At 44.7% G+C, this 22,450-nt stretch overlaps 1 protein-coding gene across 1 annotated transcript in view; it reads right to left on the reverse strand.

Annotated features, from left to right (window-relative positions):
- csmd3b (CUB and Sushi multiple domains 3b) overlaps positions 1-22,450 on the reverse strand; it is a 212,716-nt gene that overhangs the window by 139,050 nt on the left and 51,216 nt on the right. The window contains exons 2-3 of the mRNA XM_057020312.1: positions 16,791-17,013; positions 3,219-3,331 (exon numbers count right to left, since the gene is read on the reverse strand). Coding sequence (XP_056876292.1) covers positions 3,219-3,331; positions 16,791-17,013 — 336 coding nt within the window. The remainder of the gene's footprint in view (positions 1-3,218; positions 3,332-16,790; positions 17,014-22,450) is intronic.

Genomic DNA, 22,450 nt, shown 5'->3' on the forward strand with positions numbered 1-22,450 from the left:
GTACGCATTTTCCTTCCCGGGATGCCACACACATGCTAACCGCCCCATTACCTTATGCAAAAGCAACCTCCAGAAACACCCTGGATGTTTATGAACTCCGTTTAATGTCCTGCTGCGACCATTGTTGCATTAAAAGGGTTACTAGATGCCTATTTCCTTCCTGTCTTTTCTTTTCTTAAATACACAGGCAACACATGTGCACTATCTGGATGGAAATGTCATGCTGCCATCTGTTTCAATAGGACAGAATCTTTAAAGGGATAGAATCCGCATTGTAAGGACCTCTCTGCTACATTTTTAGCTGCTGTCAATGCAAACAACAGCCCGAAAGCCCAACAATAAGCATTAGCTGATTAGTTGTTTAGTGAGCCAGTATACGTATATGTATAAGAGCACGTGTTGTGTGGAAGAAGGAGAACGGTATCAAATGCCGTAAATCTCAATAATTGCCTGAAATAAATCTGATAACACACCTCTAGAATGAGCCTCATCTCCATTTGTCAAATAATTCATTAGTGGAATGAGTGAAGATAACTGAAAATGAGCAGCGACAAGGTGGGGAACAAATAAGAGTAATATTTAATTATAGAGGTTTGTGTTGAGAAAGGCCACTCTTGGCGTGCCTGTCTGCGATAATCTTTGATTTTTGTCTCATCAGCACAATATACAGCTGCCTTCAACATCCTGCTAAATAATACATGGCCCCCTTCCTCCCTCACACGCTGTGTGGCACATATGTGCTAATTTATGAATTAGTTATAACCTGACAGAGAGAAAGAGTAATATTCAAGGACTCCAAAAACCACATCAGCATATAAATGCTATAAAGGCTGCTGCCGATCGGCTGGACTTTCAGCTCTTACAAGTGGAAAATCCCTCCTGGCCGCGGCGTTAATGACCATTTCCTTCCTTATTTTATTGTTAAAATACTGCCTGCCACATCTGTACTTCTGTCTCCATCCCTACGGTAAAACATAGATCCCCCTGTCTCGTCCTTCTTGTAGAGATGAGGCTCTTAAGTGCCACCGCAGCAGGTTCAGCAGAACAGATGTCCATTTCCTCCACTTCCACTCATTACTCATGGGCTCTAAAAGTCAGAATCACAGTCCAGACGCGATGTGAAAGCCTCCTGGCTTCTTCTATGTACACCTCAGGGTAAAATCTGACGTTGACGAGACTCGTGAGGTGGAAATTATTTCCAGCTGACATTGGTCTGATGTGACACTTCCATGACCTCAAATATGACCTTGTGGAGGTTTTTTCCTGCCTCAACGCAGCACAAAATGCCTGCATCAGACCGAATGCCTTACCAAGGTATATATATAATGAATGCCTAGAATGTAATATGTAATAGTGGTGTGAACCTGTGGTGCTGCTGCTGAGGGAACGCTTGTCTTGAGTCCTGGTTCGCTTTTTCACATCATAAATGCAAATAGACTATCCAGTGAACCAAAGAGAGGAAGTGAACCAAGGAGAGGAAGTGAGCCAAGGAGAGGAAGTGAACCAAAGAGAGGAAGTGAACCAAGGAGAGGAAGTGAACCAAAGAGAGGAAGTGAACCAAGGAGAGGAAGTGAACCAAAGAGAGGAAGTTAACCAAAGAGAGGAAGTGAACCAGGAGAGGAAGTGAACAAAGAGAGGAAGTGAACCAAAGAGAGGTAGTGAACCAAGACCAAATTTAAATATGTTAGTGCCTGTCTGATGCTATTTGTGCTGATAGCTGAGGATGCCCATTGTTGACTTGGCTTTGAATTCATTTCCTCTTTATCCTTCTTACAAATTAATTTTAACTACTTATTTATGGTGTTTCATTTAAATATTGTGGGTTTAGGAACTCTTGGGATAAAGTATTACTCAGTGGTGTCTTCATGGGGAGGCTCCACCTCCGTTTGAGTCAGGGCTGCCTGCGGGGGGCGCTGTCCACAATGGGCCGGAGGTCGGGGTGGCGTTATGGAAGACCTCCCGGTGTGGATGGCTCCCAGATTAACTTGTGCTTTCCTCACCTGCACAGCAGTGTGTGTTACGTTATTTGAAAGACCTAAAGTAAGCTGAATGTTACTGAATCCCCCAAGCGAACAGCAACACGCTACGTAAATATGAGCGTAGCATAGTAGCAGGTTGCGGCCTCCAGCAGACGCTTTCATGCTCTTCTCTTTGACTAACAGCTCCACCGAGGACTTCAATGTTTTGCTAATCTAAATCCAATCTTAAATGCACAGGGGATGCCGTGTAAACATGCGCCCGCTTCCATGTCAACCTTTGCTTTATTCATCCATATCTCCGCTTTGATCTGTCAAAAGTTGGGCTCCTGCCGCTAAAACAAAAGGAGGAAGCTGGCATTTACGGCATATGGTCACATTAATATGCGCAAGCAAAAATATAGAGCATGTTTCAAGGTCGCACAGGGGTCGTTGGTGGAGTAAATCCTAATTAAGGGGAGAAATCAAAAAGGAAAAATTCAAAAGAGATCAGTATAACATGGCAGCTATTCAAGATGTTCTGAGACATTAAAAAGTCAGTTTCCATCAGTCATCAGCATGAAATACAACAACGTGCTCTCCTTTAATGTACTTTTCTATCCTTCACGCATCCACCTCCACATCGTAGTTTGGATTTGCACCATCTCCTTTGGGAAATAAGTGGGCTGCAGTTTAACAGAGTGTTGAAAGCTGTTCCCCACTCCCTCAAACTTTTCTTTTCCATCTTGTCCCACGAGGGCTCTGACCCAGCAGGGTTTCTGTCCTACCAGGAAGAAAACTGCTTTCACCTGGGATCCCACTTTCTTTGCTGGAGGCCATTGAAGCCCTGATGGGTTTGGGGCGGCTCGGATTGGGGTGGTTTTCCCCACCTGTTGTCACTGATGAAAGTCAGCGCTCCTTAATTAAGTGTAATTAAGGCACATATTGTTCATGCTGTTACCAGAAAAACTTCACCATCTGGCTGTGCAACATCACTTCATGTATTTAAAAGCTGAAAATGTCCTGAATTTTACCCAACAGGAATTTACTCTGACATGTTTGTTAAATGTAAATATAACTTTGGCGGTGGCTAAAGTGCATCCAGAGGAGTATTTTTCCCTTTCCCTTCCCTTTTAAACCCTCCACCTTCCCTGTGGCTCAGTGTTCCTCCACAGATGTGGACATTGATTGTTCATTTTTGTTGCTCCGCGCTACACCGCTAAAGCGCATCATTCACACAAATGCACCCGGACACTTTCTGACCTTCGTAGTTGAGTTTGAAGCCGTGAGCGGAGACGGCAAAGTCACTGGTCAACCTCAAGGAGAAGACGTTGCCTGTGCTGGTGACAGGAGGGGGGACCTGGAAGCCTGTCAGCCTGTGGAGACAGAGAAGAATGTGATGGAAACCTTAGCTTCAAGCCTTTAGCACAAGGCTACATGCATATACAATCAGATATCATCAATATTTGCCTTGATCATACCTGTAATCTTTTCAAGAATCCCAGCACGCTTTATTTTAACAATTCCAGTAATCACACATGCAGTACGTGAACAAGTTTCTGCTTTGTTTTTGTCGCATGAGACCTTCAACCGGAATTCCATTGATTGCATTTTATGATTTATGCACCGATGCGACTGTTGCTGGAGCCGCTGCTGCCAAAGAGCCTCGGAGGCAGATCGTAAACAACTCTGCATTGGAAGTGCATTAAAAAATGAACAATGGACATTAGGAGGAGGCCAGGTCCAAAATTTAAAGCAAAATGTGAGCCTTAGTCAGCGAAAGAGCGATTCCAAACTGGGTCAGGCAGAGGGGCAAGGCCAGGCTGCTCTTTAATGTGTCCTCTAAAATTGGGCTCACACGCGGCTGTCCCTTTGTGCCTTCAGCTTATGGATTCCTTGAATTAAATGAGGAAAGAGCCAGACTTTCTGGCTGCCATCATCTATCATTCTTCCTTTGATTTAAACTCTTCTCCTCCGTTTTTCTCCTGGCCTGAAACCGCTTCTTCCCTCCTCAACTCAACTCTTGCCATTTTTCTTCCTGCTCCTTCCCTTCTTTCACTCGTACTAACTTCCTCCCGATTCCTTCACTTCTCTCTGTGTCTCTTGATCCACTTTTGCCATGATTCTTACCTTTGTTGCTTTGTTGAAATATCACATTAGACATCAGAAGACTTCTGCATCTTTGAAGTACAGTTTCTGAGCAGCTTTGTCTGCTATTTTTATGAACACATTGTATAAAACTCTTAGACGCAGGGTCTGCTGTTCCAAGGATTTGGATTGTGTGACTTCTTGCATCACTTAAACATCAACATACACACTGCTTCTCAGCTAAACACACTGGCCTGAACGAGATCAAAATGCATCGCTTTTTTATTTTTTAGAAAATACACACTCCTCCTTTCCCTTTAACTCTTATCTATAATTCTTAGCTCCTCCAGATCAATTTTATACACACAAATGTTTACCCGCAAACACACTATTGATTTATGTGTTTGTGAGACTTATGAGATAAAAAGGTATATTTTACAGAAAGCCAAATGGAGGTGAGGGTATCTGCATCGCTTATTGTCATGGCATGTGTGTGCGCGCGCGCGTGTGTGCGTGCGTGTGTGTGTGTGTGTGTGTGTGTGTGTGTGTGTGAAAGAAAGAAAGGAATTTTGATACTGCCTACTGATAAAGCTTCATTCGCTTTCTAAAGTCATTATCCTATGAACAGTCCATACATGCACACACAGACACACAGACACAGACACACAATCAATAGAATTCGATAGAATAAAAAACAAAACAATAGAATTCAACAATCCACAAATAAACATCATGTAGCTGCTGATTGTGGTTTGTGTGGGACAGATACTGTATTTTTAAAGAACACCATTATGGAGCTCCAAGTCCTGAACAAAGGAGCAATAGTGTCGAGACAAAGGCACGTGTTAGTCGTATCATGTACATGTCAGTATTTTATTTTGTGCCCATTTTATTGAACTGATATTGAGACCTTAACCTTTCATACAAGAAGTCTGGGAAACCCCACTTTTTTTTTTTTAAACGTCAGCCTCTTCCAAAGTTCTTAAATTCCTCCTCCCTGGCTGGTTTTCAATTTTCTAGTTAGATATTTTTAATAAAAGGCGTAAATTGGTTTAGTGTTGCTGCTGTTTTCCCCCTTCTTAATCATACATAAAATATGTTTTGATTATTACAATTAACTTCAATAAATATTCTAATATTTTCTTAATATGGACCTATTAGAAATCAGCTTTAGTATTTTGAATGGACATAAATACTTTTTTCCTATTACTGTTTGTCCAAAATGGGTTCGGAAACCATCTTCCATGTAGATGAAAAGCGCTGTCAGTGATTCTGAACAGCTTTTTTATGCGAAATCGAAGACATCTGCAAGGGCAGAGAGCTCCCAAAAGCCCCAATAATCAAACCTAGCTCCACACGCGTGTTCCCCGGGTTCTGTGAAGAATATAAACCCACCTAACACTGGCTTGGGCGTTCAGACGAAGACAGTCAGGTATAGTCTGCTAGCATGACAGAGTAAAAATGGCGTCTGTGCTGTGCTCCAGGTTTTTGTAATGATTCATTACATCTTTGTCACTGGGTGTGTCTGGGGCATACCCCACCATAAACGACTCCCATTAATTGCCCATTGGGTGAAGCTGTTGTGATGGCAGAACTGCTGGGAAGATGACAAGGTCAATTGTCACGCGCAAACTGATGAGGGTCTGTGCAAAATTGAAATGTATGGGGGATTACTCATGAATAACTCATCATAACCTTTGTTTGGTTGCAGTGGGAGCTCGTCTGATGATCTCTTTCTTTAGGGAAAATATTCGGAATCGCAACACCGAAGATGGTCGAGGTGCCTTAGAAGAATCAGAATAAAATGTCACACACGATCCTCTCCGTCAACTCCATGCTGTATCCTTTTACAGCTGGGAATTTGTTCCCATTAGTTGGGTCCAAAGTCCAGGGTCTGCAGTAAGTGATTGATCAATGGCGCCCTCTAATGTGGCACACATATGTCATTTTTCGGGTCACAGTACAGGTGGTCAATAGCCTCTGGTGTGTCTTGTCCATCAGTCATTCCCTCTCCACTCTGAACTTTCTGTCTATGTCAGCGTCTGGGCGTTTTTGTTTGCCCATTTGTACACGTGTGGTTGGGTCCTTGACCATGGTGGCATGACATCCGTTAAAACCGTCACCCACATAAATTCATAAACAGATACACCTTCAGTCATATATAGTCCTTGCCCCCACTAACTGCACACCATTCATGGACGACTGGTTATTTGGTGTTTGTTCACTCCTTGGAACTCCTCCCAGCATCGCTGTGATGCCCAGAGAAGATAAGCCCTTTTGCGGTGTATCATGGTGAGGCTCAGCGTGCTGTGGCGGTGGGGGTTTTCTCATCAGAGAGCTTTGGAGGTGACAGGGGCCATCGCTACTCTCTGTGCAACCCTCCAGAGAGACATTTTCAGTGGGGTTTAATAGTAGATTAACCTCCCTGTCAGCATCAGGCGTTCGAAGACAAACATGCAAAGACTTGGTCCAAAAGCAATGGGTTTGAAATAAAAGCTTAAGCCATTATAAGGCTGCAGAAAACCAGCCCCCACTGCATTCTTTCTATGTAGCTTTTCTATTTACGCAATTTGACACCACATCCTGCTGTATTGTGGTGTCGCTGCACACGTTTTGTTGTGAATTAATGTTGTATACAATCTAATTATGGCAGAAGCGTGCGGCATGCACGTAAATCCTACACAATCTCCCTTCTAGCTCATCAGATAATGAAGCCTGGCCAGGTGCCACGGTAGGCTTTACACAAGGACAAGAAGGTAGTCCTCAAGCATCATTTTTCATCCTGGGAGCTGCTTAATAAATGAATAGCGTACAGATAAAGACGCTTGGTTACGGTTGGGACGGCATTTAGGGCTTCAAAAACTGAGCAGACAGAAATTCCACTGTCTGGATAGAATGTAGAGAGCCCTACTGCTCACTAGCATGAGCATCAGTCTTTATTTGAGAAGTTGGGAGAGCGAGGCAGGAATATCTGTGATGATGAAATGAACAATGGCAGAAATTAGCCAGTGAGCATCTGTATCAATCGTGCTGCACATTTTTGGTAACTATCATCTTTCTATCACAAAGCAAGCTGCTGTTGTTTTCCTCTTTAAATGATAAATGCAGCATACCTTCACCTTCCCCCTCTCGCTTTGTCTTTTTTTCCCTCCCAGGCAGTTAGATAGATAGCGAGTGCTGCCCCCCTGAGCTAACTCTTGTTTAGGCTGCTGGCTACTTCATCACTTACCATTACACCTGACATGCATACATAGAGAGGGACCCATAAACACACGGAAGCATGTACCACACACACACACACACACACACACACACACACACACACACACACACGCACACACACATTAATGAGGGACTCACACATGGGCGATGGCAAGAGACAGTGTAAATGTCTGCTGGCATAAAAAGGGGAGGTGTCAGGGCTGACAGCACCTTAAATGGTCAGTCAATAGAGAGATATATGGATGGAGAGAGACAAGGGAAGGAGATGAGATGGGATACTGAGAGGCAAAGGGAGAATATGAAGATTTATGATGGGACCCACAAGTACATAGACCTACAGACAATACACCTGACTGTGCCACAGTCGATGCCAACTCGATTGAGGATGATCTTATGGAGAGCAGTGATGAAATATTAGAGGCCAGCTGTTGGCCCGCTCATTAGTTTTTCTCTTTATTTCTCCTGTTTTATTGCAACTGTGTGGATGTGTCTGCATGGAGGTGTTAACTTTGCCGGGGGTGAGATACATCTCCTTTACTTGATAGAGGCACAAAATGAACAAACAAATGCAAAGTGTCGGCAGCTAAACTGCGATTATGCACAAAAAGAACCCAGCAGAGTAACACGTCCACACCCACACGTGCACAAAAGAAACATACTGAGGGAAAGGTTGACTATTAACGTGAGCCTGCGCCTGAGGGCTTCTGCAACACTTCTTTCCCTGTTTTCACCACATACATCTCACTGTAAACACATAAATATGATAAAGACAATACAGCCATGCTGTGTGTATGCTGGGTAGAAAGCACAACTGTGAATGAAAGGAAGGGGGGTTGTAAACGAGCAATCCTGGGTGAAATGAGAATGATCAAAGCTCACTTACAAAGAGTTCACCATCGTTGGACACCTGATATTTTCAGAGAAATCTGCCCCAAATTCCACACAATCACAACGAATTTCACCTCAAAATGTCACCAAACCTCCAGCTCCTCTGCTAGCACACCTTTCAGTGTGCCACCCCCACAGTTTGGAGCTGCAATATCCATGAAAATAGACTTTTAGTGAAACCGGGGGGGGGGGGGTAAAAACATTATTGGTCGAGCACGTGTGCATGTGTGCAGGCGTATGTGTTTTTTTCCCCTGGGGTCAGGTCATATTCTCTCATCTAGTTTTAATGTTTAATAACAGACCAGGGCAGGGCATTGCATACTAATGACACTCAGGCACGCACTCACACACACACACACACACACACACACACACACACACACACACACACACACACACACAACACACACACACACACACACACACACACAGACAGTTAGATAGAGAGAGAGAGAGAAACAATGACTGCCATGAAGTCGATCCAGAACCTATATAAGTCACAGTCAATTCAGTAACCCGCAGCCTTAAACAGACCAATGGATTCATCCAGACTGTGTGTAGGCTTTAATTTATACCGTATATGTTCAACTGATTACATGATAGCTTAATTGAACACTTGGTTTTCAGCCTAGAGCGATAATGGAGAGAGCACTAGACCAGAAAGAAACACGCCCTTGTAGCAGTCCTGACACAACCAAAGAGGAGAAACATGATAGAAACTTTACATCTTTGGGTTAATAAAGTGTTGTGCAAAGGGTGTTGCACAGATTGGCTGAAGCCTATTAAGTCAGATACCTCCCAAAATACAAAAACATTAAAAGGGGAGATGGGATTTGAAATAAGAGCATAAAAGTTAAAGATAAAACATAAATAAATAAATGATAAATGGTTTGGCCAAGCAGTAGACTGGAAAGTCTCCCACGGCTTCATAATCTCTAGATACCAAACACACAGAGGAGGCCAGTGGGCTGAGGAGAGCAGACTTGTTTATTTCCATCCTTGTTCCTTCTTTTGTTTATCTGTCATTCTCTGCTGCCCTTCTTCCATTTAACCTTTGCTGTTTTTCTCCTCTCTTCTCTGCTCCAATCAAACCAGTCCGGCATCCGTCCCTCTCAGCATCCCCTCGCTGATCAGCCCCCCCCACCTTACTCTGTTTTTTGTCTCCAAGTCTTTTATCTGTATGTTTTGCCAGTCGGTATCTCCATTTCTTCCTCCAGGGGCACTGGGCCAGCTCTGTGGCTGATCATGGAGATCCCTCCCTGGGGATCAGTCTGCCTAACTCCTGGGTGATTGCCCCAGTGGAGCAGTGTGTGTGTGTGTGTGTGTGTGTGTGTGTGTGTGTGTGTGTGTGTGTGTGCTGTGTGCATGAGGGAGAGACAGGAATAGAGTGTCATGGGGCTAATGGGCAGATTGTGGGGATTATCATCTTAGCCACTGGGATTACTGGAATTTCACACACAAAAGAACACACAGACACACACATGCACATAATTGAGTCCATCAACATCACAGAGGTATGTTGGCCGACTCCTTAGTCCACCATCATTAGCTGGTCATGCTGAACAAACAGGTGCAGGAAGAAGAGCAGCAGAGACCAAGCAGGCTGATGAAGGGGTCAGGAGCTCCATGCTGACCCCACGTGCACGTTCTCACATGCACGTCCTCAGAAATTTGACTGCAGACTATACGTTTGTTTAATTCCCTACTGCATGAGGATCCACCCAGTAGAGACTGACCTGATGTACAGATGTGAACATTTCAAAGACAAAATACATTAAAATTCCTCCCAATTCGTGCACAAAAGATAAAAATTGGGAACAAAAACCTAAAATGAACTGTTCTCATTTTGCCCTCGAGGCGGTAAAATCATTTTATGTTTTACACACTCAAAATAAGTGTTCTAAATTATTAGAAAAGAGATACAAAGATATAAAACCTGTTAATTGTGTAAAAGCATTGACTGAGCACACACCATTGCTCTGAACCTGAGGGTATGACTGCAGGAGCCGAGTGCATTTATATCCCCCCGCATACAGAAAGACCAAAGAACCGTGTGTGTCAAAGCTTCTCCTAAAAATGATCAATATCTGAAACTTCAGCACAAAAAGAGATCATGGTGGTCGTGCGTAATGGGGCCTTGACAGGGTTTGATCATGCAAAAGTGCATTTCTGACCTTGAGGACCTTTCCTCAGCCACAAGAACGGGTTTAGAAGCACCAGCGCCTTTTATTACTTTTGTCAAAAGCTGACCGGTCTCAAAAAACAAAACAAAAACCAACTATTAGATTTTCTAAAAGATGCAAGCATGTACGTGTTTAGTGCGCAGCCATCAGATACAGCAGGTGCACGAATATTATGTGCAGCAGTAATTCTCACATGAGAATGATCACTTAAGGCAAAATGAGGAGTGAAATTCAATTAACACCGACCCCAGGAGTATCAAACACATGCAGCCATAATCTGCTCAGAAGCCACAATAGGACCCAGAGAGCAGCAGCAGCAGCAGCTCTGGCGGAGCAGAGAGGTAGACTATCAGGATCGGACCGAACATTGTTCTCCACCGCTAACGTCAGTGTAATGGTTATAATTACGCCGGGTGCCGGGCTTAGCCGAACAGAACGGAGCTGGTTATCGGTCCCGAATTAATGACATTTATTGGAAGAACTGAGAGCGGAAACAGATGTGAGGGGCTGAATTAATACTGTGGAAAGAGCAACACCGAAGTATTGAGACAGAGAAGAGATGAGGGCATGAATTACAGTCGTTCGCGCGTGCACCAAAAGAGACGACACAGTTGCCTGCCTCCGGCGCTGAAAAGGGAAGGGAAAGGATGGCGGCGAAAGAAAATACGGTTTGACAAACTTGGTCCATCAGGAGGTCACATTTGAATAAAGGCATCCTTGCTTTTTCCTTTCAAAGGACTCATAAAAAAGGCATTTTAGCTTCCGCTGACAGTTTCCCTCCGTACACTCACTCCCACACCGTTTACCCACAAGCTGTGTATCACTGGGCAATTATGCACAGCTCCAACCCGAGTCCTCACTTTTCACTCCTCAGAGTTGTCTAGCAGCAATCTTTTATGAGAAATAAGACCCCCGGTGGAAACCGACTGTGCCAAAATGTTGTTTATGACCCAGCAGCTAGCAGAGCCACAAAGTTGCCAATTTCTGCAAGTTATTGCTTATGCATGTTGGTACGCTGCCTTCTTCACACCGATTTCCTCACTTCGCCGTGCGTACGTGACACAAGTTACACTATCATTGTGGTATTTATGGACGAAGCAATTAGAAACTGGAAAGCAGTAAATCCACATTTCACCCCAGCCTCGGAAAAAATAAACTAACAGGAAAGTGTTCCTTTTCTCTTCCTTCCTGTCTTGTCAACCTGAGCCATGCCTTTTTTTTCAAAACACACACACACACACACACACACACACACACACACACACACACACACCCTTACCCCCTATAGGGCAGAAGCGATGCAGGAAAAGATGAAATAGCACTACCTCAGGGATAAACACACCTCAATATATACCCACACACACTGCTACTCTCTTTCTCTCGCTCTCACTCACACACACACATTTGCATACACACCTCTCGGTACCCTCACTTCCATTTTGGAGCATCATCCCAACATCAAAAGCTTCCATTCGCACCAATCACACTGTGCTATGATGGCCGTTGTGCCCACCCAGTTCTCCACTAGGGTGTGTCTACTGCATGGACCTTCCGTGCAGTTGGTGCAGTCCTTCCCTTTCTTCGGTGGGGGCTGCTTGGCCAGGTGTAAAATCGGTGCTGTGGAGGACTGCTGATGCTATCTGGGTCAGAGCAAGAACAGGACAGATGGAATAAACTCACCAATATAAAGCACAGGCTATAACAGCCCTGCCTTCTGTGCCATGAAGGTTGCTTTTTATTACAAAGGCCCATTCATTACTTTGATTAAAGATTAGCCACTAGAAATAGGTTAATTGCCACCAGCTCAAATCAATCTCTATAAAGATTAGGCCGACATATTTCACTACATGGTCGGGGTGACAAGATACACTTCACCTTATCTAACACCTACCTTTAAAGCTTATTTACCTTCTAAAAGATACACTCAAGCACATATGTGCAACCATGTCTCGAGCATAGCAACTATATAGGCATTTTCTACCCATACATACAGGAGGCTCCTCTTGGGTTGTTATATTTATCTTCTCAGCATCTGTCTTTACTTATTCCATTTACTTTCTTATATTTCTGCTCTTGCACTGACAGCTAAATCCTTTTGAGAGATATTGAATTTATATCACGAGGCACGCCGACTCAGACCAGTTGCTAAAAGCGTCCAGAGCGTGGCAGCCTTGCTAAACCCCACCCGGTGGGTGATAATGCACCCAAAGTTTTGGAGGTTTTGCATCAGGTTTCTCTTCAGCGACAGTTTCTGCAGCCCTGCGACGAGCCGGGACATTACACTAACGTGTAAAGTCACTCGTAAAGAGGTTGTCGGCGCCCTGACTCAACAACTTCTCAGCTCTCCGGCAGCTGTGCTTTTCCCTTCTTTAACCACAGGCTCTTCGTCGCTCACCGCCACTGCCTAAAGGTAAGTGCCTCTGCGTCAGCTACTCTGTAGGCCCCTCCGGACTCACGGCTAGCACGTCTCAGAACTGCCCTTGTGATACCTCAGAAAAATAACCTTCAGGTCTGGCATTGTGTTTCTTAGATGAGATAGGGATATGGATGATTTATTGCATAATTTAGGCAGTCAGCAGGTTATTTAATAGTATGGAATATATTGTCAATAATAGATATTACGTGTGACAAGGGTGTGTATTTGGACCACTGTCCTAGTATGGGAAGGAAATCAACTTATTGATGGAATATATCTGACTTGGCTAAAAAATTTAGCTATTTTCAGCTATTTTCCACAGACCAAACAAGTAGACATGTGAGTTAAGTAGCCACAGGATAGTAACATGAGGTGACAGGTCCAGCGCTACGTGGTTCGGTTTTGTTACCTGCTCCTTGTGTTTTAGGTGAATAAATGCAAACGTTAATGGTCTCAATCATGCTAAGGTGTGTAAATGTAGTTGTAAATGAAATGTGAAGCACTTTCATTTATTCTTTATCTCGTCCACATTAAAAAAAAATGTACTCGCTATAAAATTCAAGAATAAAAGCAATCAAAACATAAAAAAGTAATTAAGAAATAGCAGTGAATCAGGGCCAAATATTACAGGCCAGTAGCTCTGAAAATGAAATGGAACGACTGTGGGCCAAGAGTTTCTTGAAATAGAAATTCTTAATAATAGCATTCCAAAGATTGCCCCTAAATCAAATTTGCAGAACATTTTCTTCTGGGTGATCCAGGAGTGTGTTGGGATGGAGGAGGCAGGCAAACGCACCCTAGCGTTGACCACGCACAGCTCTATATGTTAATTAACAGTACCAGCTGGCAGGAAGACACTGAGGGTAGGTCTCAAAGTTTCAGCAAAAGTTTAGAAAAACTGTTGTGCAACCGGGTAAGCAGGCGACGGAGTAGATTGAAGAGACACATTGACAGATTGCTTTGGTTAAATATTCATAAAGCGTCCGGGTACAACGTCAGCAACAGTTGCGGCGAGCTTGACTTTGCAGACTTAATCTCACGTCCAAAGGACAAAAGTAACACAAGTGAGAAAGAGGCTGAAGTCAAGTGTGAAAAGGCTGTGATGTGTCCCAAACTGGTCCCACTGCTTTACGTCAGCAGAGGTTTCATTATAAGAGGGGGTACGTTCGTTAATAAAAAAGGGCTCGTTACATAATCGGGAATTACGAGCGTTTAAATATCATCCGAAGGAGAGGCGCATTCCTCTCACTTCCATCTCGCATTTACATTTTCATCATTTCAGTTTTTGTCTGAGCTTTTTGGACGTCGGCAACAAGCACTAATTAAACTAGACCCACATCTCCTCACAATCTGCTCATTTCCTGTGTTAATCCTGGAGGTCTGCTGCGGACGCAGTCACACTGTTTCGCCCTTGGTTGAACATTTGAATCCATCCATCTACTCATCCATCGTCCATCCAGTTTTAATGACTCCAACCAAACTGTCCAAATATAAAGCAGTCAACAGAGAGACATTTACAGGCTCCCGTAATCATCAAAACTCCAAACAGACCTACGTGGAAGCTTCTTCTTTGGATTCTAATTAAAGCAATTTGATCATCTTGAGATCCAGCAGCGAGGATGTGATTGATAATTCCTCAACCAAACGTTGGTGTTCTTCCAGGTGAGGCGCAACATTGGGTGGCTCCTTTCAGTAAATTAGGAACAGTTGTTCTCTTCAACATATTTGCTGGCTTAAAGACGTAATTATACATACAGAGAAAGCACATCCCTCCCCACCGTCCTCCCCCGCTGGCCAACAGGAGAACACAACAATAAGGTGTGGTGTAAAACCTGCTATTTACGGCTTTTCGCTCCATTTATTCCTGTGTTTGTTGACGTCGCCGTCACTCAAAAAGTTGCAGGGGCGAGACAAGAAACTGCCAATAATTTCTGCAACAGATAAGGCGGGGAACGTAACTGTTGAGTTACGGCGAAATACGGGCAGCGTGCGACAGGTTTCAGATGGATGCCTGGTAATCATTTGACTCATCTGCGCACAGGCGCCAGCTGGTTCCTCTCCTGGTCCCAGCTGGAACTTCGGCGTTTCCCTCGACGCCAACTCTGAGACGCTCTCAGTCATCTGTTTGCATTAGTTGACCCCAACAGCAGCGATGAATGCTGCACATCTGCCTGTGTTCCCCTTCTAAATGTGCCTCCCAACAAACCCTAATGTCCTTGAAGTCCAATAAAATTTGTCAAACGTGGCTGCGTGGACATAAAGTGCTGACTATAAGATGGTCTTCAACTAACACTGACCTGGTCAGTTTTTGGGTTTTGACCTGCGACCTTGTTCATTATTTGGCGGCATCTTTGACCTCTGGAGACCATCTCTCCAGTTCATCCTTGGGGTTGATGGCTTTCACAAGGATGCTATAAACAAATGAAAAGACTGGACAACCTTGAGGCCATAATGACTCTCGGCCCATTTCCAGCAGAGGCGTAAAAAGGAAGAAGAGAGCTGCCGCCTGCCCACGGTGAGCACGCGTCCATGTAGCCGCATCGTCCCTGCTAATCACTCTCCCCATAATTACCATTTTCTTGTTAATGGATTGGACCTTTTAATCACCATTTTGCCCCGCGTCCAAGGCCTGGGCGTGCTCGTGTGAGTGCACGGCGAGGGGAAGCGCAGCGATTGAGCAGCAGAGTTCCGAGGTAATTTAGCTTAACTAGCGGGGCGATTGTGACTGTGGGGGTGATAAATCTGATGCACACTCGTGAGTGCACAGCGGATACTTGTGTGCATATCTGTGGGCTCAGATAGGGCATCCTTCCCTGTTATCTTGGATAAGCAGGAAATCCAGATCAACCAATAAGAGCACAGAGGGCATCTTTGACTTTGTCTCCCCTTCTATCTGCTTGATCTCTCTCTCCATCCCCCTGCAGAATTTGGTATGACATTAAAGTAGGAAAATCACACGGTCACACTCCTCTGTCCTATTTCATTATATTTCTTGTTTAATTGTGTGGCAATCAGAGCACTGAAAGCCTCTCTCCAGCCAGAGAAAGTTAGATTATTACAGTTGGCTAGTATAAAATGATCCTCCTTGAACCAAAAGAATAAAAGGGCTCATTTTATCTCATGATTCACATCTGTCTGCCTGAACGGAGCCAGAGCAGATTTGCTTGCCTACAGCACCATCAGCAGCAGTTTCCTCACACTCCGACTGATCTAATCAAAGAAACTCATTTCTAACTTCAGGCTGGAACCTCAGCGACACTGGAAGCTGCACCGCCATGCTAACAATGCAAAGCAGCGATTTGGTAACAGCGCTCATAATCCCCCCTCACGTCCATAAGCTGTGGCTAAAAATGGCGTAACAGCGACCTTTAACGCCTTGGCTGCATATGCGTTCTGTTCAAATATACTTTACACAAGGTTGTTGTTGGCTGCAGGGCGCCTGACCCGAGGCTCTGCACCACTGTTGGGACATGGACTGAGGTGGACCAGCAGAGAAAAACCTTCTCAATTATTTAATGTTCATTAAAGGACGCAAGAAGGTGTGTAATATTATTGGATTTAAAGACAAGGTATCATCCGTTATGGCTTCTCTGATAGGAGCCGGGAAGAGTTTAATAGCTTCAGCGAAATGAGTTTTTCTTCCCCTGGCTTTGGTTTAATTTTGAGCTTTCAGGAATCGGAGTTCCTCGCGTAGCTCTTTATGGTGAGCACTTTAACGCAACACTGTCTCTTTTGTTCTGGTGTGATGCCATTTTATTCCAGCCCTTACCCCCCTCTCACACAGCGAATGCGTATCAAGAGTATAGGATTGTGTGCTCGTTCAGCTTCAGCCGTAACGCAGCTGCGCCGCCTGCTCATTGTAATTATTGCATTAAACTATGAAACACTCCAACAGGTGTGCTGTGTTTTTGTTCCTCTTTTGATGGTGATTACAGCACGATGATGCTGTAAAACGATGGCAGATTAAATAGAAAACCTAATTACACAGTGAGCAAATTAAAGCAAATGGAATGAAGGTTTTCCTTCGACTTTTCCTACCTGGTCCTGAAGTTGGCAGGATGTGGGTGCCCGTCGTACAAGGACAGAAAGTCATATTCTTCCTCGATGGCGAACGATAAGAAGATGAGCTGGATTCTGCTTCCTTCCTCCCCGACGATGACCCAGGTGCAGTTTGCCCCGTTGGGGTAGCCGTAGGGAAACCCCGGGGATTCTATACTACCGTTCCTGCCTTTCAGAGCACCACCGCATGTGTAGATAAAACCTAAAGGAGAGAAAGGGGAGACGTCGTTAGCATGAGTCTGGTCAGTTTGGCCGACCTGAATCAAACGGAAAGAATGCTCGCGCATCGACCCGCATGCACACGTCATTTTGTTTCAGTGATGTCAATCAAAGCTGTCTGGCAGAGCTTCGGTTTCAGACTCGGGGGGTCTTCACATTCCTGCACACTACGACACACAAGCATCTGTAAGCAAGAAGCCCAGCACGAGGCAACCATAGGTCAGCTTTGCATCGAATAATCGCTTTTAGCTGACATAATATGAGTGTGTGTATAGACTGCAGGTCCTGAAGGTCCTCTCTTCTTTATGGAGAACAGGGGCAAAGGTCAGTTTCTGCTTTAGAGCAACATTCATATTCGGCGTGGGGGTGTTTGAACCCATGTCCCTTAATATAAGAGAAACTCAGTAAGACCAGATCCATCAGTCTTCCTGACTTAATGGGCCGGATCGATAAATGACCGGAACATCTTGTTGGATCCACAGAGTGGGCCTGAACAAGATCAATAGCTAGCTACTTCTTTGTTTTTGCTCATCAGTGGCTGATATGTGAAGATGCACAGCCGTAACGAGGGTCTGCACAGTGGCTTTGCAAATGAGGAAAACTGCAGTTACTCTGATGTGCACATAAAAGTCTGACTTTAAGATGTACATTAGAGTAAAAAAACAAGAAAAAAGTGGATGCTACTCAAACAAAATGAAGGAAACTGAGCGGCAATACAGAGATATTGAATAAAACTGACTACCAGAGACTTAAATCTGCACTGAGACCCCACAAAAAAAAGCCATTTTTAAAAAGCTCCGGAAAACTCCATTGCTAGTCACATAACACGACGGTTCCATTGGGTCGACTTATGCCACTTCAGATTTCCTACAACAAAGAAGCACACACCCTGTGGAGGAAACAGTTGTTTGTGGAGCCCCTCCCCACTTGGCCGGCTCCTGGATTCATGCCACGTCCCGATAGCCTTAAACGGGTTTATTTACTGTGGTGCAGGTGCTAGCGCAGTTGTGCCATAGCTGAAGGCTCGCTTCTAGCTCCGGTCTTTGTGGACTTTGCCTGTCCCCCCTCATGTCTGTGTTAGTTTCTCTTCTGGTTGCCTTCCAGAGTTAACAAATGCGCACATTGAGTTGATTAGAGATTAAAACGTGAGTGTGTGGCGCCTCTTGTCTGGTGACTGCTGGGATGAGCGCTATATGGACAGATGGATGGATGGTCACTCTCAGCAATTAGCAATTATGATGAAGGACCTTTTTCCCACCCTGCACACGCTGTGACTATTACAGGAGAAAATGGCAGTAAATGTGACAGGTCTCGCACATGCGGAGCAACATAAAGAGCACTTAATGATTTCTTTAGATAGGAAGAAGGGAAAATGTGGCGGGTTCCTAACGAGCTACTGTGGACTCCTCATTATAGCTCTGGGTTTGTGATGGGAAAGAGGAGCAACGAAAGGAGCGGGAGATGTGGAGAGGCAGAATTTTAATAAAGCAGGCTAAATTAACGCTGAAGTGACTACCCTGTGTGGCTGCAGCCTGGCGCTGGCAAATGTCAGGACGGTGTGTCCGGGGTGAGTGTCACAGTGACACAAGAGAACCTCTAAAAGGGGGATTTTATTCTAAAAATGCTGTTTACATATCTGAGTCCCCGTGTTCAGGTCAGGTTCCTCCTCGGAATAACATGTCTTCTCAAAGGTACCGAGAGACGCTGCGAGTGGGCCCGTCTGTGCTTATGTTAGGGCTCTATCTGATCATAGTTTGAAAAGGATTGCCAGGAAGGGGAGTGTAGAATTAGATTTAATCCTCTGGACTTTCTCGCAAATGCTGTGTGTTCTGATAAATTAGAAGCAAAGCTCATTCTCTTGGTGCACTTACACTAAATCTCGCTGGATTATTGAGGCTGCTAAATGCCTAAATTGTAAAATGGAAATGGTAATGATCTCTTCAGACTCTAGTTCACATCAGCGCCATTATCACCCCCTTTTTGATTTTAATGAACCTTTTATATCAAAGGCACCGCAGGTGCTGGATAAAATCCTTGGAGTGTCCAGACTCAGTCAGGAACTTTTTTTTTGTTGTCGCTGAAGGTGCGGTATTGATCCCCGAAGAGAGACTCTCCACTTCCACGGAGGAGATGGATTGCTGGGAAAGCTTACTGAAAACCTTGAAGGTGAGGAGGAATCTAACATCACCGTTGCCGAGGACATTAACGCATAAAGGAAGATTGCTGTTGTGCTTCTTGGTGGACGTGTTCCGATAGTGCCGTGCCATTAATACATCAAGGAAACCCATCAATTTAGCGGTTTAGCTGTGCTAATTTCCTTTTGGCACCATGCTAGGGCTCTGCTTCTGTTCGGTACCGTTCGGCAAAGGCGTCACACACCTACACCCGACCGCAGGTTGAAGAAAATCCCACTGATTGAGCTGGATCAGGGTGATCATCCTCCTGTCTCTCATGTTTATGAGCCTTGTTATTTAGCATGGCAGCCGAGGCCACGGGGACGACAGAACGATCCCGCTGGATGCCTTTCCAGCCAATTATCCAGGACAGAACCCAAAGCAGACAAAAAGGGAAAAAACAAAAAAACGTGCGCGTGTCTAATCCTTATTTGCGGAGCCATTCCAAGGCAATGACAGAGACATCTAATAACCGACACCATCAAGTGGCGCAATTAAAGACGACATCTTTATGCTTTCACAAGCGCTGCCAGTGTGGAGGACACACACTCACACACACTTCCAACCCCACACGGTCATAGCGACCTGCTGCTACGACCCGTGCGCAGACAGATCATCACCATTTGCTTTTCTTACATTTCCTTACAGCAGGGGGGTTCCTGTCTGTTCTCCAACAGGAATTAGATTTTTATGATTAAAGTTAAACAGGATTTATGCTTCACGGAGCAGCGGCTCAGCCGAGGTAAACAGGCAGATACTAAAGGCTTCCAGATCTCATCAGTTTTCCTCCTCTTGTATTTTTCCTTTTAAATTAAAGTCTTTTTGGTGGAACACTGCGTGTACGTGTGAGATAACATTTAGATAGAGAACAAAGTAAAACGCCATTTCAAAAGGGGGAAAACAAAAGCTCGTGGAGAACAGCTTGGATGGAATCTTTGCTGCAGAAATGGGATGCCTTCAAGTGCCCAACCCGAATCACCTGTAAGTAACATTAACACATTAACACAGACATGTATTTGCTAGCCATCCAGTCGAGTTAGTTGCTGCACTAAAGAGTGAATTTATGATAGTAGGAGTCTTTGTTACGCTCCCAATGGGGCCGTAGTGGAGAATAATGATGTTTTCTGCCAAGCAAATAAATGTATTAACCAAGCAAATGGTCTTATTTATAGTGTGATGTTACAACAGGAGCCAGGGATGTCGTCCAGTTGGAAATGTATCAGGAGAAAGGTGTTAACTCAGTTTAAAGAGTGTTTTACTTTTGTACCTGGATATATTGGGATGGATGTACGGACCCAAGTGAAATATTGCACTTTATGGGAATTTTGCAGACTGTCCACAGTCAATCATTGGGAGGGTTGGAGGATTATCTAATAAATTGGGAAATGTAAATAACAGGGACAAACAGACCAGCTCTAAAGCCAAGTACGTACATGTACTTATGGGCTATGTGAGGCAGCAGCACAAGGACCCGCAGTCCTCGCCTGGGGACAAAGGGCAGCACTTCTTGTGCATTTAACAGTTTGTGTCACGTGATTGAAACACGGCTGTTTGCCCAATCAACAAACTGGATGCTGCCGTCCTACTGGTTACTACTGGTGCTGCACATGCCACCAGAACAGCACGTCCCTGTTTGCATGGATTATTTGAGTAGCACCATTGGGTCTCCAGTCCCTTGGTTGAGGCTAAATGTGTGTCGGATTTAGCCCATAAAAGCTGTTTTTGAACCATCTGGAGCCCAGGATTGGTTTTGATCTCCTTCCAAAACTAATATTTGACCATATTGTGCACCAGTCAAAGCAACTCGACACTAATACAATGGTGGCTTATACTGTAAAGTCATAACAGCTATCCTAAATTCATCTCGCATATTGCCAAGACACCCGCAAAGACTGCAGACAAAGAATCGAGGGTGTCTTAATCAAAATGAAGCAACTTCATTAAACTGATAAGCTGGGATGCACAGAGAGGAGAGGAAAGAGTGAAGCAGGGACAGGAGGACGGAGACAGAGTGCAGAATAAACAGAGAGAAAAGGACAGATTTCTCCTTGTTCATCTTGCACGAACAATGAAAGGATGATTTAAAGCTCATCACTCAGGGCCAGAGAGATGTGGGGGGAGGAAGTGAGAGAGAGGGAGGTGTAGAATGTGTGAGGATGGCGTGAGGGGAAGGGAGAGGTGAAGAGGAGTGGCGGTGGCGAGAGAAACAGCAGCAAGGAGACAGGGCTTAAAGAGAGACTTCTAATTATGCTGACTACCAGACCGAAACTGACAGCCAGTCCACACACACACACACCCACACACACACGCACGCACACATGCACACACACAGGGTCACGGGAGCTAGACAGGCATACCAGGACACCGAAAGGTTCACACAGGTGCAACACAGTGACTCATTTGTGTCTATGCATCCCAGTTCAAACATGAAGAGACCAGAGGGGAGATTGCTTTGTTTTGGTTTGCTTTATTTTAAGTTAGGAAAACTACATTTTCCTTTAAATTAAAGCCATTAAAGTCTCACTCCTTTTATTGATGAAACCCTGGGAAACTGTAATTCTTCTTCAGAAAAGGAATCACTTATTTCTTTGAATTAAATTCCACGAGTCCTCAGCATTAATCACTGTCCAACAATATGGTGGTCGGACTTTTTGCGGGGTCGAGCGAGCCACGACACTAAGCTGTGTCGCTGAAAAGGAAATTATTTGGAGCGACGCTAATGGTAAAAGATTTATCGTTGGACACGGTCGCTCCCAGGTGTGACAGTGTGGGCTGGTCCTAATGAGGAAAAGGGTTTAACTGGAAAAGAGCGTGCATGCTCAGCAAAACCTCGCCTGGATAAAAGCAGCTTAAAGACAAAGACGAAAATCTGCTTCTTGAATTGAGTGGATTTAATGAACCCCTGCTCAGCGATGCGTGCCTGATCGCTCTCATCAAAGAAATATCTCATCTTGAACGTCTTGTATACAGCATAGCGTCGCGTCATCGCCGGTTTGGCGTACACAGTGTTTGGGGACCATTTGGTATTAAGTGGAGGCTTTCTTGCGCAACCTGAAGGTGCACGGGGAGGGCTCTCAGGTGCAACTGCGAATATCAGCCTCTCTCTTGTCTCCCCTGGCCCTCTGATGTAAGCTGCCGACCTTTTCAAGCTATTATATGACCTGCATTAGGCCGCAATGAGCCTTTTTCAATTTCTTCGGGTGGAAACATGCAAAGCACGCGTCACCTTCAGTACCACTTTGTTGG

This window comes from Takifugu flavidus, chromosome 21, assembly GCF_003711565.1.
Source record: "Takifugu flavidus isolate HTHZ2018 chromosome 21, ASM371156v2, whole genome shotgun sequence".
NCBI classification, from domain to species: domain Eukaryota; kingdom Metazoa; phylum Chordata; class Actinopteri; order Tetraodontiformes; family Tetraodontidae; genus Takifugu; species Takifugu flavidus.